The 17097-nt window shown below is 41.8% G+C and overlaps 1 protein-coding gene across 10 annotated transcripts in view; it reads right to left on the bottom strand.

The window, feature by feature from the left end:
* The window catches only part of Tnni3k (TNNI3 interacting kinase), a 263899-nt gene that overhangs the window by 186970 nt on the left and 59832 nt on the right, over positions 1-17097 (bottom strand). For all 10 annotated transcript variants that reach the window (XR_013052441.1, XM_042280190.2, XM_076575282.1 and 7 more), the window contains 2 exons: positions 11190-11288; positions 7397-7535 (listed from right to left, as the gene is read on the bottom strand). Coding sequence is in view for 9 of the 10 variants with exons in the window: in XM_042280190.2 (XP_042136124.1) it covers positions 7397-7535; positions 11190-11288 (238 nt within the window). In the remaining variant the exon portion in view is untranslated. The remainder of the gene's footprint in view (positions 1-7396; positions 7536-11189; positions 11289-17097) is intronic.

Genomic DNA, 17097 nt, shown 5'->3' on the forward strand with positions numbered 1-17097 from the left:
GCTGGTGCTGCCGATGGTTGGCTGTGTCCTCCTGCATCCATCATCAATCAAGACAATCTCTCCCAGTCATGGCCAGAGGCCAGCCTGATAAAGGCAATCCTTCAACTGATGTTCTTTCTTTCTAGGTGTCTCTAGGTTGTATGTAGTTTACAGTGAAAACTAACCAGGTGATAATGCAAGAAATCCACTGAGTCTATTTAATGAGCAAAGGAATTTATTAGGGGATAACTCATTATAGCCTGGGTATTTATCATAGGGTCCAGGAAAGTGGAGCTATGTCCCATGCTGATCTTCTTTCAAGATCTACCTGGTCAGTCCCAGCATGCAAACCACGCGGGAGCAAAGAGGGCGCCCCATAGGTGCATCCCAGGTCTTAAGGGTTCTGGAGTGGCCATGCCCCAGGGGCACGCACTTCAAGGTTGTAGGCAAGTGTAGCAGTTACCTGCTGCCTCACTAGGGGTGGTGCTTCAAGGTCATCGCTAGAACCGCTACCCACTATAAGGTATATAACCTTTAATATATTCTTTTCATGCTGAAATCAACACTAGCTTTGGATGCTTGGGAAAACCCAACTGCAGTGCCTCGTCCCTTAAATGGCCACTATAGTCCATCTCTGGAGCAGTGTTAAAGTACTCCTGTCTTCTCCGACATCATGACTATAACAGAACCATTGTTGGTGCCAAACAGAAAACATCAATGAAACTTATGTTTGTAAGGCATTTAGTGTTGTTATACTTTTTGTGCACACATTTAATAAAGATCATTCCACCTATTTCCTAATTTCTCTTATAATTTTTTGTTAAAACAAATGAACTATGAACACATAATATGTATCTTGAAATAACATAAAATCTCATTGCAAGACAGGCTTAATAATAACTAAACATGAAACTGCTCAATTCTAGGTCTGACTTTAACTCAGTATCTGAAGAATAAAACAGTTGGTCAGCTGCTCTGGATACATTTTTGTGGGATTTTTTTTGTGTGATTTTCCTGTCACGTTTTTAAATGAAGAATCTCAAGGGAAAGTGAGGCCACAAAAGTGTGCATAGCTTGTTCAGACTGTTGGCACATTGTATGTAGCACTTAAGGAAGGAGGATTTTGAATACAGATTTGCCTTCTAGCTGCTACAGTTCTTGACAGCCTCTTTCCTTTATTGCCCTGCAAGGTCTTAAGCAAATGGAAAAAACTTTAGCTGTGTCTTGCAAAGCCTGTGAGGAGGACTGCCTTAGAACACCCTTCCCTCAGAAGAACACACTTCCCTCAGGGGAACACCCTGCCCTCAGAATACCCTTTTCTGAGAACACCCTTCCCTCAGAACACCCTGGCTCTTTTGATTATCTGCTTGTCTATAACCATTTGATTTTTTTTTCATGTTCTGTGAGAATCCAGGTAAATTCAATGGCATGGGTCTGTTCTGGTAAATTCAATGCACCGAGTATCAGGAGCCTCCCCTGAGGGTTCCCAAACCCTACTAAATAAATAAAAGTGGAACACAGTCTTATGCAAGCTTGCGAAGGGCCACCTGGCCAAACTCACCACTCTCAGTGTGACTCTTCTCCAACAGAACCAAGGGAACTTCAAGGTCCCTACCTAGTGGACATGCCTCTGTGCTGCAGACATTTCTCCTTCCACTGCACACCGAGGGGTGTAGCATCAGACACAGGGATCGCATAGCTTTATTGCAGTCATTGTGAGATATTTGTTTTTATCTTGGACTGATTTTGAGACGAAAATCTACAAATTAGTGTGTTATCTTAGGAACAATGAGACATGATGATATGCATCAATTCTGTTTGGAGTAGCTTTGTATTTTTCTAAAGCCAGACCTGGTAGTGCAGGTAGGTCTCTGATCCCAGACAGAGCTGAGACATTAGTGATAGAACTTCAAGATAAGCCTGGGCTATAGAGTGAGTTCAAAGTCAGCATGGTAATTTAATGAGACCCTGTCTCAAAAATAATGTGATGCCTAGGGTTATTGCTCAGTGGTGGGCAGCTTATACAGTATGTACAAAGCCCTGAGGTTCATTCCCTAGCAAAGCAAGAAAAATCTCTAATCACAATATTTAAATAAAGGAGACTTCCAAACAAAGGAATATATGTAATTCATTATCAGGAAAATATTTCATGCTCTCTTTCATTTCATAAAAGAATGAGTGCTTGCCAGCCAGTGGTTTTTAAAAGATTGTTGGATGGTAGGTTATATGGAACCTACTTCTTCTTTTTTCATGTTTACTGACCTTAAAAATAAAACAAAAACTCCCAGACTAAGTCAGCAATACTACTAAGACTAGCCAGTGTTTAAAATAAATTCCACATGTGTCTTCAATAAACTTTCAATAAACTTTCAGTAACAGATCTGTATAATTCCAATGAGATATATTTAAAAAATAAAGCAGTCTTGCTAACCACGATCTTACTTGATTAGATTTTTTACTTTTATTTGTATGTGTGTGTGATATGTGTGCATGTGTATTTGTGTGTATATGGATTTAGTGTATGTTTCTGTGTATTGTGTGTTGTGTGTATGTGCATGTATATTTGTGTGTGCGTTTCTTTGCAAGTATGTATGTATCGCTCTCTCTTTCTGTGTGTGTGTGTGTGTGTGTGTGTGTGTGTGTGTGTGTGTGTGTGTGTGTGTGTGTGTTCACATACAGGTGCAGTTGTCCAAAGAGGTGAGAGTACCAGAAGACTCATTAAATCCAGAAAACAGGTGGTTGGAGTCATGTGATGTGGCTGCTGGCAGTTGAACTCAGGTCCTCTGAATGAGCAGTACATGCTTTTAGCAACTGGGCCATCTTTCCAGCCTCCAGCCTGACAGATGTTTATAGAGTTCTGTAGTAGCCTGCGGCATATCAAAGGAGGGCCTTATATTAAAGAGCTTAAGTGTTTAACAGTGAGTTAGAAAATATTAATGAATGTAAAATCAAAGTTTTCATTTTCATCTTTGTTGAAAGGATACATTTTAAGGACTATCTCAGTATTTTCAACATCATTCCATGAGAATTTATTTTTCTTTCTCCTTTCCCCAAAAGACACACTAAAGCAATCCAGAGACTTGAAACATCTGGCTGAATAGGCCAGCCACTTAAATACAGTGAACTGACAATCCTGCCTTCTGAATTACATTTGGGGCAATATTGTAACTTGAATATGTTCTCATTTATGCCATTCCATTTCCATGGAAACATTGTAAATACTAGACTGCAAATTGTTCTTCTTTCCGGGCTATTCATTTAATCTTTCTCATATGTCCATTTACTGCAAGAAAAGCCTAGAGTTTAAGTAAATCATCTTGAGGGTCAGCTACATTTTTGAAAGGGTGAGTTCCCTGATGGTGAGTCTTACGCTGTCCCTCACATGGGGCAGCGTGTGCTGTGTTTTCTGTAAGCACTAGGGTGCAAGAAGGGCTTAATATCAAGTGTACTAGAAGGAAATAAGAATACTTAAGCATCTGAGTCATGCTGTTTTTTTATTTTAGATGATTGAGTAGGAAGAATGTGGTACTTGTGTGTGTCAGAAAGAAAACTCTAGAAATTATACTGTGCAGCCGAGGTATAAGAGGGAGTGTGGGGCAGCACAGATTTCAATGCCTTTGCAGAAGAGTCCTTTGATCCTGGAGACGTGCTGATCATAAATGGCTCTCGTTTGACACTGTCAGGCTTTGGAGTTGTGCAGGAGAACAAAAAGCTGAGGCTGGCATGGATAGTAAGAGTGAAGAGTGATGCACTTCCTGATCCCACAGAAAAGCAAAGCAGTTTCAAAAATGTAATGATGTTGCAGAGCTCCCCACCGGTGCACCTCTGCCTTGTCTATACTGAGAGAATGAATGACTGCCCAAGACTGCATAAATGAGGTCCACACCTTGCTTTTTTCCTGACAGATCATGCTGTTTGTGATGACTATCATGTAGATGCCAGGGTGGTTGCATAATGTCCACAGAAAACAATGCAAAAGGTGTTCCTCAATTTCTACAAACTAAAGTAGCTGATTTGGACATGATCTACAAGCTGTTGCAGGCTCTTATGTAGCTAGAGTTTTCCTGGTCCTGCCTGGCCCACGGTCATGACAAATCTCTCTCACCTACCAGTCCCACAGTGCTCAGACCCAACCAAGTAAACACACAGAGACTTATATTGCTTATAAACTGTATGGCCGTGGCAGGCTTCTTGCTAACTGTTCTTATACCTTAAATCAACCCATTTCTATTTATCTATAAATTGCCACATGGCTTGTGGCTTACCAGTATCTTAGCATCTTCTCATGGCAGTGGCTGGCAGCGTCTCTCTGCCTCAGCCTTCCACTTCCCAGAATTCTCTTCTCTGCTTGCGCCGCCTATACTTCCTGCCTGGCTACTGGCCAATCAGCATTTTATTTTTACAGAGTGATATCCACAGCACTCTTGTCCAGGTGTCTGGAGTCACTGGAATTCCCTATCACTGTTGCAGGTGTCTGTGAGTCACTGGACTTCCTTATCACTGTTGCAGGTGTGTGTGAGACACTGGACTTCCTTATCACTGTTGCAGGTGTGTGTGAGTCACTGGACTTCCTTATCACTGTTGCAGGTGTGTGTGAGTCACTGGACTTCCTTATCACTGTTGCAGGTGTCTGTGAGTCACTGGACTTCCTTATCACTGTTGCAGGTGTGTGTGAGACACTGGACTTCCTTATCACTGTTGCAGGTGTGTGTGAGTCACTGGACTTCCTTATCACTGTTGCAGGTATCTGTGAGTCACTGGACTTCCCTATCACTGTTACAGGTGTGTGTGAGTCACTGGACTTCCCTATCACTGTTGCAGGTGTGTGTGAGTCACTGGACTTCCTTATCACTGTTGCAGGTGTGTGTGAGTCACTGGACTTCCCTATCACTGTTGCAGGTATCTGTGAGTCACTGGACTTCCCTATCACTGTTACAGGTGTGTGTGAGTCACTGGACTTCCCTATCACTGTTACAGGTGTGTGTGAGTCACTGGACTTCCCTATCACTGTTGCAGGTGTGTGTGAGTCACTGGACTTCCTTATCACTGTTGCAGGTGTGTGTGAGTCACTGGACTTCCCTATCACTGTTGCAGGTATCTGTGAGTCACTGGACTTCCCTATCACTGTTACAGGTGTGTGTGAGTCACTGGACTTCCTTATCACTGTTGCAGGTGTGTGTGAGACACTGGACTTCCCTATCACTGTTGCAGGTGTGTGTGAGTCACTGGACTTCCTTATCACTGTTGCAGGTGTCTGTGAGTCACTGGACTTCCTTATCACTGTTGCAGGTGTGTGTGAGACACTGGACTTCCCTATCACTGTTGCAGGTATCTGTGAATCATTGGACTTCCTTATCACTGTTGCAGGCTTGTGTGAGACACTGGACTTCCTTACTACTGGATAAAAGCATCAGTAGTAGCTTCAGTAAGTGATTACCAATTTGAATTTTGGACCCAAGGAGCTAGCAGCTCTATGGGCCTGACAACCATGTCCTTTTGGAGCTGTGCATCTTTCCTGCTGCAAAGGCCAGCAGCTCTCACTGATGGGCATTTAATTGGGTCTCTGGGGGGCCAGGCAGAGGAGGCTGGATATGCCTGAGAGAATTTTATGGCCAGCTGTAGCTCTGGATGAATCTGTGTCAAAAATAAATGTCTAGGAGGGAGTCCTTCCTGTTTAATGCTAGTTTCAATCAACTTTCCAACATTTATTTAATAATTTTAAGAATTACAAAAAAAACCCATGAAATGAATGACCCTAAGACGTTATGCCTATCAAGTCACAGAATAACAATAGAGCATCACTTGTTGGGCAGGCTGTCAGAAGGAAATGGAATACATTGGCACAGGATTGAACCACAGTAAAAATACCTTGGGAGACTGTCCAGAAATCCCTTAACAATAAAAAATATGCATACTCTTGGGTTCATCAATTCTACACCTATATATGTATCCAAGAGATAAATGCATCTGCTAACCAAAGAACTTATATAATACCAAGATGGCAGAAATATTAAATTACAGTCAGGAGGAAATTGGATGTGCAACGGTAGCATATTTGGAGTCTTCTACAGGTTAAAAGGTAAGACTCTGTGTGTGTCAGGAATATGGGTAAATGTCAAGATTATCCTTGTGAGCAAAGTGTGGAGCAGGGAGATGGCTCACTGAGTAAAAGCGCTTGCTGAGCCAGGCGGTGGTGGTGCACCCTTTAGTCCCAGCACTAGGGAGGCAGAGCCAGGCAGATCTCTGTGAGTTCAAGGCCAGCCTGGTCTACAGAGTGAGATCCAGGACAGGCACCAAAACTACATAGAGAAACCCTGTCTTGAAAAACCAAAAAAGAAAAAAGAGAGGAAAAAAAGCACTTGCTGAGCAAGCAGGAGGACCTGAGTTCAAATCCCTGGACCCACGTGAAAAGCTGTATGTTACTCAGGAGTGCCTGTGACCCCACTGCCATTGGAAGCTGAAACAGGAGGACTGCTGCTATATTCTGGCTCTTAGCTGTGTGCTGTGGATTCATAGAGAGACCTTATATCAAGGGACTACATCAAAGTAATAGAACAGGATGTCAAATGTTTTCCCAGTCTCCACAAGTACCTGTGAAGACCTGAACACACACACAGGCATAGACTATATACATACACCACACACATATACACACAGAGAGAAAATTAAAAACAAACATAGAATAGAACAAACTTATTGTGGTGTTTAAGTAGAGATAAAGTGATCTGGAGCAGGAAAGCCTGGAAGATAAGTTACCTTTCGAGCGAATGACTCCAAATTTACTGAATTTTCTATCTGTTAATTATACCTCAACTGAAGGAAAAGATCAGTGAATAACAACTGATAGGACCAATCTATCTGGAACATTGCTTCCTAACACCAGGGTGCTGGGTGTTTGGGAAACTGAACTGAGGGCAATAAAGAAATACTCTCATTGGAATTTAACAAATAAACTTTTAAAATAAATTACGACTTGTGGCACATGTTTGTTAGCATACATTTGCAGGAGTAGTTGTAGTGGGTAGCCATTCCAGCTTGGATCCGGAAGTTCCAACCCCCATTGAGACTCTGGCAACTGTCACGCCTACGAGGCGGGGCGAAAGGAGGTGCTGGAAACCCGAGAGCTGGATGGGCGTGCGCTCTCTCTGGGCGCGCTCTCTGCGCCTGGACCCTGGACGGTGGAGATTGACTGTGCAGAGCTCCAGAGAACACCGCTGGATTGCTATACACCTTCCCCAGACCCCCGCAACCTATCCATTCCTTCATTTGTAAGTCATCCACTAAATAAATCTTCCTTTTAACTACGTGGAGTGGCCTTTATAATTTTCCCCAATAAGTAGTCAACTCCAAGCTTGTTCCTAGGGGAGCAAGGGAAAGACACACCCACGTGATGTGGAGATGCCAGACACAACCTTACCATCTGCTCTGCTCCCCTCTTCTATCAGGAGTTTCACAATGTTGAAGAAGCCTTTGGCAGAGGCCAGGTGCAGAGGCCTGTCTCCAACTTCACCGCTTACATTGACATCAGCACCAAACTTCAAAAGGACACTGGTTACCTGAAAGAGCCCATCATTTGAAATTCGTTTGGGAAAACAATCATGTGTTCTTGGGGCACATGCCTGTAATCTAAGCCACTAGGGCATTGGAAGGTAGAGGCAGGAGGATCAAGAGTTCAAGGTCATCCTCAGCTGCAGAGTGGGTGCTTCCCTAGCCTGTGCTACATTAAGTCCAAATCCCGAAAAACACAATGCACAATTCATACTGTCTAAAACACCTACACTATCTCTTGATTTAACTTTTACCCCAAAATAACAGAAAATCCTAGACCAACTAGTTAAAAACAATAAAGAATTTATTTTTATCACTGAAAAGGAGTCTAATGGTAAAGCAATTTCACTTTGGGGCTCCTCCCTAGGGAATGATGCCACCCACAGTGGCAATTTCACATTTCTATGACAGTTAAGACAATCTTCCATAGACAGGGCCACAGGCCAACTTTTAATAGACAATCTCTCATTGATGTGCTCATCTCAGGTGATTCTAGAGTGTGCCAAGTTGGCACTTAAAACTAACCAGCATAGTGTCACACACAGTCTGGAAGATCCAGGGGACAGGGTTGGTAGCTGGAATCACAGTCTGACCTACATAGGCTCTGGACCCTCAGATGAGTAGTTAAGATACCACTGTCTGATGTGTTCAGTGTTAGGGTTGGAGCCCAGGACCTCACACTTTCTAGGCAAGTGTCTTATCAATGACCACCCTGCCACACACACACACTGACCAGTTTTACTAATTTCATGCCAAGTGCCTCTGACATAAAGTAGAAGTCATGGTCAGACTTAACTTACAGGTTTTGGTGAGGACCAGAGGAGATGATATGTTTAACGTGCCAAGCACAGTGGCTAACAGATAGCAAAATAGTGCAATAGATATTTGATAGAAGTTCTCAGCCAAGCATTATCTGGTGGCAGATGGGGAAAGACCTTTCTGTGAAGTGTACCAACAAAAGCACAGACTTGGAGGCCCAGTTCATACATATTAGATGTCACTGTGATCCAATGAGCTAACCGTTTAAGACCTCAGTTTCTTCACTGTTAAAATGGGAGCAGTAATGCTCTGTCTCTTCATGCTGCTGGGAGGATTAAGTCAGTGCTTGTAAGGTATGCAGAACCGTGCTTAGCCCTAAGCATCCATCGCACAGAAACGGCAACACATCCGAGCACTGTGTGCATTTTACCCTTCTGTGGCTAATGAGCAGATCTACACTCACTTTGGCCATCAGAACTTTGCCTGCTAAGCAGATCTTCCTACTCCTGCCATTTCTGTGACTTCATAACAGCTAAAGCTCTCCGGGAAGTCAATTGTCTATTAAGTGCTATTATTACATACGTAGGAAATACTGCTCTCGCTACAAGCACCTGTTCTTCCACTTACAATTAAGTGAATAAACAAAAGACAAGAAGCAGGGTGCACCAGCACACTCATAGGCTGAATTTGCCACTCTCTGCATCAGCATATTTCAGCAAATGACAACAGTTTCCATATATTACTGGTATGCTGCCTTCACTCAGAGAGTGAGTCCCTTATCATAAAAGGGCCATCCACATTTTAGCATAATTTGTATGGCTGTGACTATATTTTCAGGAAAGGTAAACAAATTTAGCTCTTCACTAACATGTATGGAGGCTCTTTATCTCTCTGCTGGGTGATGAGGTTAATCAGCAAAGCTGATGAGTCTGCAAACAGCATGCACACTACACATCCTGCTCCAGCCTAGCTCCAGAACATGTAGGGTTTTCCTGTCATCCAACTTTTGGAGCATGCACACATACTATGGCCAGTGCCTTGCTCTCCAGGCACCTGGATATACTCTGAGTAGCACATCGATGGGCTGCCAAGTTTCATACTGTGTGGGTCATGCTTCAGAGGTTCAAGAGTGTGAAAGCATATGCCAGCTAGCAGGGACACAAAGGCACAGATGGACCCCTCAGGGAGCACGGAAATGGGATTGGTGTAGCTGAAGTTTTCCTGGTCCTGCCTGACCCACAGTCAGAACAAATCTCTCTTACCCACTGGTCCCGTAGCCACTCAGACCCAAGTAAATACACAGAGACTTACATTACTTACAAACTGTATGGTCGTGGCAGGCTTCTTGCTAGCTAGATCTTATATCTTAAATTAATCCATTTCTTTAAATCTATATCTTGCCATGTGGCTCATGGCTTACCCGTATCATACATCTTGCTTCTCATGGCTGGGGCTGGCAGCATCTCCTGACTCAGCCTTCCTCCTCCCAGAGTTCTTTTCTCTGCTTGTCCTGCCTATACTTCCTGCCTGGCTACTGGCCAAGCAGCATTTTATCAATCAATCAGAGCAACACACTCACAGCATCCCCAGCAGACTGCAGTGGAAGGGTTCACGGGAAGATAAAGACTACACAGATGGAGGGCAGTTCTGTTTGGTTTTCTGCTTACTTTTGTATTTCTGAGTTTATTTGGTTCTTTTCAGTTCTTTTTTTTTTTCAAAATAGCTAAGGGGTAGTGTTTAAAATCAGCACAGGAAGTGTTTCTCTTTCACTATGCAGAGGTGGGAAATCAATAAACTCTGGAGTTAGAACACATTGTTTTGAATTCTGACTTTACTGTTTAGTTGAATTGCTTGGGTTTGATGGTTTTCTGCATGGGCTCACAGAGAAGGGGCTTGTGGCCTGATAGAGAAGGCACAGGGCTGGAGGCTAGCCAGCCTGGGTGAACATGCCAGCTCTTCTTTTCTGAGCCATCTGATTCGAATGCTACCTGCTCTGCTGGGCTTTGGATGTCGTGCTGGCAACCGGGGGCAAATGACACCCAAATTATAAAATATTTCTGAAGATCTGCAACCCTGATAGCTGCAGGGTCTTATTTGCAAGGCTGCTGGGAAGTTCTGGCACTCTCCGCCCTTCCCCAAGCGACCGACCTCTCACTCCCATTTTCTTGTCCATAGCTGGCTCTCATTTCCTTCCCTCTAATACAGACAGACCCTGGAGAACCATCAGGCCTGACAGTAAACCTGAGGCAATCTCCTAAAAATTTTGAACCTGATCACAAACTCAAGGTTTTTTGAAGGCAAGTCACAGGCTCAGAGCCAGAGCAGGCACTGATTTCAGGAGAGATTTTTCAGCCTCCAACATCCCCTGAGAGCAGAAAAGAGGAAAGACACTTGCTTCAGAGAACTGCTGGCAGGGCCCTTGTGGTATGTTTTGTGCCCACTCTATTAGCATCTCAACAGTGGTATGCACTGTGCGTCTCCCATTTCTGTGTAAAGACATTCCTGGAATGTTCATATCATAAATATTTTCCCATTAAGAAATGAATATCAGAGGTACTATGTAGACTACAGATAGCCATAAAACTAGAAAACATTTGTTTTTCTGAATTCAGGCTGCCTGATTCTGCGAACCACAATGCATACCCTAGTGTCTGCTTCCTGAGCTAAGACAGGAACAATGATTGCCAAAGCATTGTAATGTCTGTGTGATCTACAAGCTCCTATGCATGGAGCTGATGAGAATATTGTACAAATTACCCATGTGATACTGGGGTTCAAACCCCGGACTCTGAGCATATGGGACAAAGTCTCTATCACTGAGTTACGCTGATGCTTGGAGGTCACCTTAAATAGCCAGCCCCGTGGCAGCCCACCAGCCTTTGCAGCTCTCAGTACAGACCTACCTGCTCATGCCCATAGTAGGCTGAGATGTGCAGTGGAGTGAAGAAGACTGCGTCTTGAGCATTAATGTTGGCTCCATGTTTCAGCAACACTTCTGCAGCCTAGATGAGAAAGAGGTACTTGTTAGGGACCTCTCCTGGGGCGGCCACACATCTGAGTTTAGTGTGTCAGTAACTACACAGCTCCCATTCAGGAGGTCCGTTCTGAAACATCTTTCTTCCATCTCCTTTCCCTCTTGCCTTTGGCTAGAAAACAAACACCAATGCTTTACATATGACATCTAAGGGCCCTCTCAGTCTGATAGTATCACTGTTTGTTTATTTATTGCATGCATGTGTGTTTTTGTATTTATGCATGCTGTGTGCAGGTCAGAGGACAACGTCTACAATGTGGGTTTCAGGGATTAAATTGAGGTCATCAGGCTTAACAATAAGTGACTCTATCTGTGGATCCGCCCTGCAAGCCTTGATGGTATCCTTCCGGACATGTCTCTCAGCCCTCTCTTCTATGCAACGAAAGAACATCCTGTTTCCTCCTTTTTAAAGCTATGTTCTTAAATTGCCATCAGTCAGATTTTCCTTCCTGTTTACAGAGCTTTAAACCCCAACCAACATGCCACCTCTTCTCAGGTTTCCTCAGTTTCTTTCTCTTCACTGCAATCTCTTTGGCTGAAACTAGATCTTCTCTGCTTGTTTAGGAAAGGTTGACTTGACAGGTTCTGCCATGTTGAGGTCTGAACACAAGACGTCCTGCTTGGACTCATGAATGCAAAGCTGATCCCCAGGATATGGTGTTATTCGGGGAGGTAGGGATGAATGAAGTGATGGGGGCAGGCTCTTATCTTATCCCTGATCACTTTCTGTCTTGCTTTCTTCTTCCTAGTTGGTGGTGAGGTGAACAGTCCTCTTTCACTTGCTCTAGACTCCATGAGATCCTTCCCAATCATGTGGACCCTTAAAAGTTATGTGAAGCCTGATGACTCTCCAGGTCGTTTTCACCAAAGAATGACCTCAGATATTTTTTTTGGATACTATTATATTCATTCCTTAAAGTATATTTGGTTTCAGTGAGGACTTCCCTAATTTATAGGCTAGTCTTCAGCTGACACACAATGGAGAAAATTTTCCAAAGTCTGTTAGATGGGAAACAGAAGTTCGGGAGACATAGGCTCCTAACTCTGCTTATGTCCCAATAAGCCAGAATCCTCATGTGAGCCAGGGATTGTCAGAGTTGGAGAAGGCCATGGGCATTTCCAGCCACAGCCCTAGATTTTAAAATGGTAGCCATTGAGGAATGGAGAAATCAAGAAATGTCTGAAGGTCAGAGGTCAGGTCAGTATTGGGAGGGTGGTGACTCTCCAGTCTCCCTCCCTTATTGTTATATGAGCTTCGGGGGTTACATGGTCCCTGGCCATGTCTGTCTCCTGCTCTGTGTCCTGACTGGTGATGGGGTAGATGACTCCCTATGCCACTGTTGTTTATACTTTTGTTGTCATAACAGAACTAAGTCTGAGTGTCATATACCAAAGATAAGAGACTGACTTTGGACTTCTGGGGTTCTGAGTAGCTCCAAAAATATAAGCAGGTGCTTCATTTATTTTAGACGTTTCCAGGATTGAGCATTAGTTTATGTTTGGATACTTCAAGTTGATAATTAGTAGAACATATGGTATATGCAGTAAGTTGTTCCCCTAATAAAAGTTGAAGTTACAATTTTTATTGACAGAAGGTTGGTTACATATCAGGCACTGAACTTTTTCAATAGAGCTTAGAATCTGCTGTGTTTTATACAGAAAGACAGACACTGCTCTCCCATTTTAAATGGAACCTTGGGGTGACCAAGTAACACCCTTATGGTCAACCAGCCAGTATGAAGGACAGGCAGAATACAAATTAAGGTCTGCCCGCTTCAAATTTTGCTTCCATTAGGCTGCTTCTGTGAGCATGATCTCATTACCATTAAGTAAAGGGGACAATACACAACCCAGACTGGAAGAAGCCACCTATCTGTAGGACTCCGTAGAACAGTTGGAAATGAATGCCAGGGTCATTAGTAAGACATGTCTGGTATCTGAGGCTTCCTGTGATTGCAAGTCCAGTCTCAGCCACTCTGAAATGAGGCTGTTAATCAGCCAGGGAGGTAAGGCTCTTTATAATTTCTGTTATTTTAAATATTGCATAAAACAAAGTGGATATCATGAATTTTTACTATAAAAAAGGACTCTCAAATATTAACATGCAGAGCCAATTTTTTGGACTTGGCTCCATAATTTACTTTCCTTCCTGAAAGATAAATAGTCAAAAGCAGATTTCTACTCTACCAAGTTTGCACTCATCCATCCACCGAGAAGGTCGACCTTGGGCTGAGCATCCATTAATTATGTAGTACTGGCTTTCTGAGAATCTGTCAAAATGTAAGTTTTAATGAAACCACATGGAGTCATTATTGAACTGTAGGCTTTTAATAGCTTATTTTTAACTTTAAGGAAATACTCAACCATTGAGAGCACTGTCTGTGGGAATTCTGTGTTTTCAGTTATATGAAATTATTCCATGTTGCAATTTTCAGTGTCATTCTAGACAGACTTTCTTCTAGGACTCAGGGGAATATGGGATATTTGATGTGCAAGCATGTCTGCCAGCTGGGCTAACACAAAGGTGTTTATGTAGACATTTAAATAAAAAGTTATACAATCATTTTACCCAAGCTTTTTCTACCCAGAACAGGAAAGCGTTGATAAATCTACTTTATTGTCTTCCTATTACAGTCCCAGGGAGTCACATACTGACTCTATTCTATTTGCTGCTGTGGAAGATGCCTGTAGGTATACAATAACTGTGGATATTGACTCTTTTTAATCAAAGAGAAAAAATAGGACGATATATCTGCTATCATGTACAGGTGAATTTAAAGGTAGATAATGACAATCTGCTTTTATGATAAGAATGTTAAACAAGGCAATCCATTAAATGCCTACTGAACTTCTTTTTCAAATCAATCTTTAGCAATTCCAAAGTGTTTGATTCATGGAAGGATGCATAACTGGGCTTTTAAATATTATTCAAATCATCTCATGAAGACTTTTTGGATAATCTGGGTGTGGTGGTGTATGCCAGCCATCCCAACCCTGAGAAGTATGAAGCAGAATGATTACCACAAATTCAAGGACCCCTGGCAAACAGGGTGAGACTCAGTCTCAAAAAAGTAATCACATAGCATATATTTTGCTATTTCAAATTATTGTAGAGAATATTGTCTTAATATTTTTCCTCAAAATGCCATAATAAAATCTCTTAGAAAATAGTAAACTGGAAACAAGTGCTATCTCATGAGCTCTGAGCAGACTACAGAAACTTTCAGGCTGTGAGCTGTATCAGATTTAGATTTGTATAGCTGACAAACATATAATTGCAGTGGGAATCTAATAGTCATTGTATCTGGGGTAAACATTAGAATGTAAGAGTTGTTTCTAACTATATCTAGGGTAACAGTAGACCATATTGCTATTTGTTGAAGGTTTCCAGGCCTTGAAGAAATCACAGTAAAGAAAGGCGGTTGTTTTCTATGACCTGTAGAGTTGTTTTTCTGAGGAAGTTTTCCATCCATTGCATGACTTTGGTCACGAGACTATCCAGGCACACTGGGGAGGTCTTGAGTTATCGGGTACTGCAAACAGTGCATAATAAGGACTAGAGCTGCAGGGCTGTGATAATTTCAGTCAGAGAACATATAGAATAGATCAGCGGGGCTTTGGTGTAAAGAACTCACTATACCCCAAACACAACCCTTGTGTACAATCAATAAATATGCTTCTGAATGGAGGCTAGAGATTCAGTTCACAGAAACTGTTCCTCCCTGGTGTCAGAGTCTAAAATTACATTCTGGGGTGACTTTCCTTCTTTGAGCAGCCCACATAACACAGAATACCCGGCAATAATTATTAAAGTATAAACTGGTAATAGTACCTCGAAGTAACAGGAAGAAAAGGACCACAACGTGCTTTCCATTAAGTAGCTGGTTCATTAGCACAGAAATTGGATCAGTACTCTTTATTTTGAGAGTGGAACAATCATGATATGAACTACCCGTTTTAGATACTTTAATTCTCCAGGTTATCCCTGGAGAGGTCCAAGGAAGCCTCTCCTTTCTCAGCTTGTGGTTTTAATGCTCATGGGCACATTCTGCCTCTTCATTCTAGAATCCCATTCAGCAACTTCTTTTATCATTTGTTTTATGGTAGTTACTTGGTAGGTATAAAGGAAGGAAAATATGATAACACAAAGAGGAACTTGATGTTCCAGGGAAGAGAAACAGAACAAGGTAATTCTTGATTATATAAAATGCCAATTAGTGTAAGCTGCAATGACCAAAATATAATTTTGTGTTATACATCAACAAATATCTATATTTGAAATTATGACTTCCTAACTTAAGTGATAATTTATTTCCAATTTCTTCTTTGGAATCCTCTTTAAACTCATGCTTATATTTGTGGTTTCCATAAATTTTGTAGTTAGTACAAAGCCATTGCTTTATGGCCTACATCTGAACCTTACTACTGAGATGAAGAAGAAGGACCAGAAAGTGGATCTCTGATGGGGAATCCTCATCTTCAAGGCTTTCAAGAGGAAACATATTTTAAAGTCTGTTCCTCATTAGTTCTAAATGATGTCAAAGGTATCTATAAAGTAGTTGAATACTGAGATGTCTCAAATCAAATTGGAGACTATTATATGCTCTTCGTTGCAATGTTTTCTTTTTATACTCTAGAAACATATTTTTAACACCAAACAGGATGTTTAATATTTATCTATCATTCCCAACACTTAAGTATCAAATTATTATATCTTTCAATCATATTAAGTTAAATAAGCATGTTTACTTCATTAGTCCGCAAATGTGCTTGTCTTCAATAAATGGTAAAGTTACTTGTATGCCAAATAATTGTTATGGAATAAATCTCTTCATGATTTATTATGAATATATATCTTATTTGTATACTAATTTTATGTAACTGTATACTCAGGCTTGCATGAAAATCTCTTGGGTGGAAACAGTTCATGGATGAGAAAGGTCAGGAAGCCATGCTCTATATTCTGTAGAGTTTTCCACATAGGTCATCGCTGAACATTTCTGTAATAACCTTTGAAAACCTGGCACAGCTCTAATTAAGTGTTTGACTACAAAATCCTACTGGAAAATCATTTCTCCAGGCTGTCACAGAAGCAAGATTCCCTTTCTCCAATCTTTCCTTATGATTTCACATTAAAATTAAATTTGATTTTAAAATTATCCATAAGGTGATTTCATAGATAATTATTATCAAAGACACTAAAAAAGTCACCATTTTTTTTAAATTGTGAAATAAAGCTTAAAAACACAGTTGTATGTGTTTGTGTTTATATGTGTGTGTTAAACAAATTCTACCAAGTATATGAACATGCTGTCATTTTTCAGGAAGTGATGAGAACCCGAGAAGAGAAGCAGTGGCTGAGGAGCCAAAGACCACATGGACCAGAGCAGTGAGGCTGACGATGCTGGTCCTTACTAACAGCAGAATTATAGCAAGGCTAAAGATTCCTATGTTATGTTTCCATGGAGGTGAAAATTGAAAACCCATACACCCCAACACACACACACACACACACACACACACACACACACACACACACACACACACACACACGGACCAGCAATAGAAGATGAAGGGCCCAGGAGAGTTTTAATGAGGTGAACATGCTGGGGTGTGTTGACACATGTACAAAGGTGAACCGGCGAGACCCTTTGTTTTGTGTGCTGCCAAATATGAGAATAAATTAAGAGCATCTGTAATGTAATTACAGCAGAGTGAGAGGACGGGACCCTGAAAGGGAATAAGAAGTAGTAGCTAGGAAGGAAGAGTACCCCAAG

This window comes from Peromyscus maniculatus, chromosome 6, assembly GCF_049852395.1.
Source record: "Peromyscus maniculatus bairdii isolate BWxNUB_F1_BW_parent chromosome 6, HU_Pman_BW_mat_3.1, whole genome shotgun sequence".
In the NCBI taxonomy this organism is placed as follows: domain Eukaryota; kingdom Metazoa; phylum Chordata; class Mammalia; order Rodentia; family Cricetidae; genus Peromyscus; species Peromyscus maniculatus.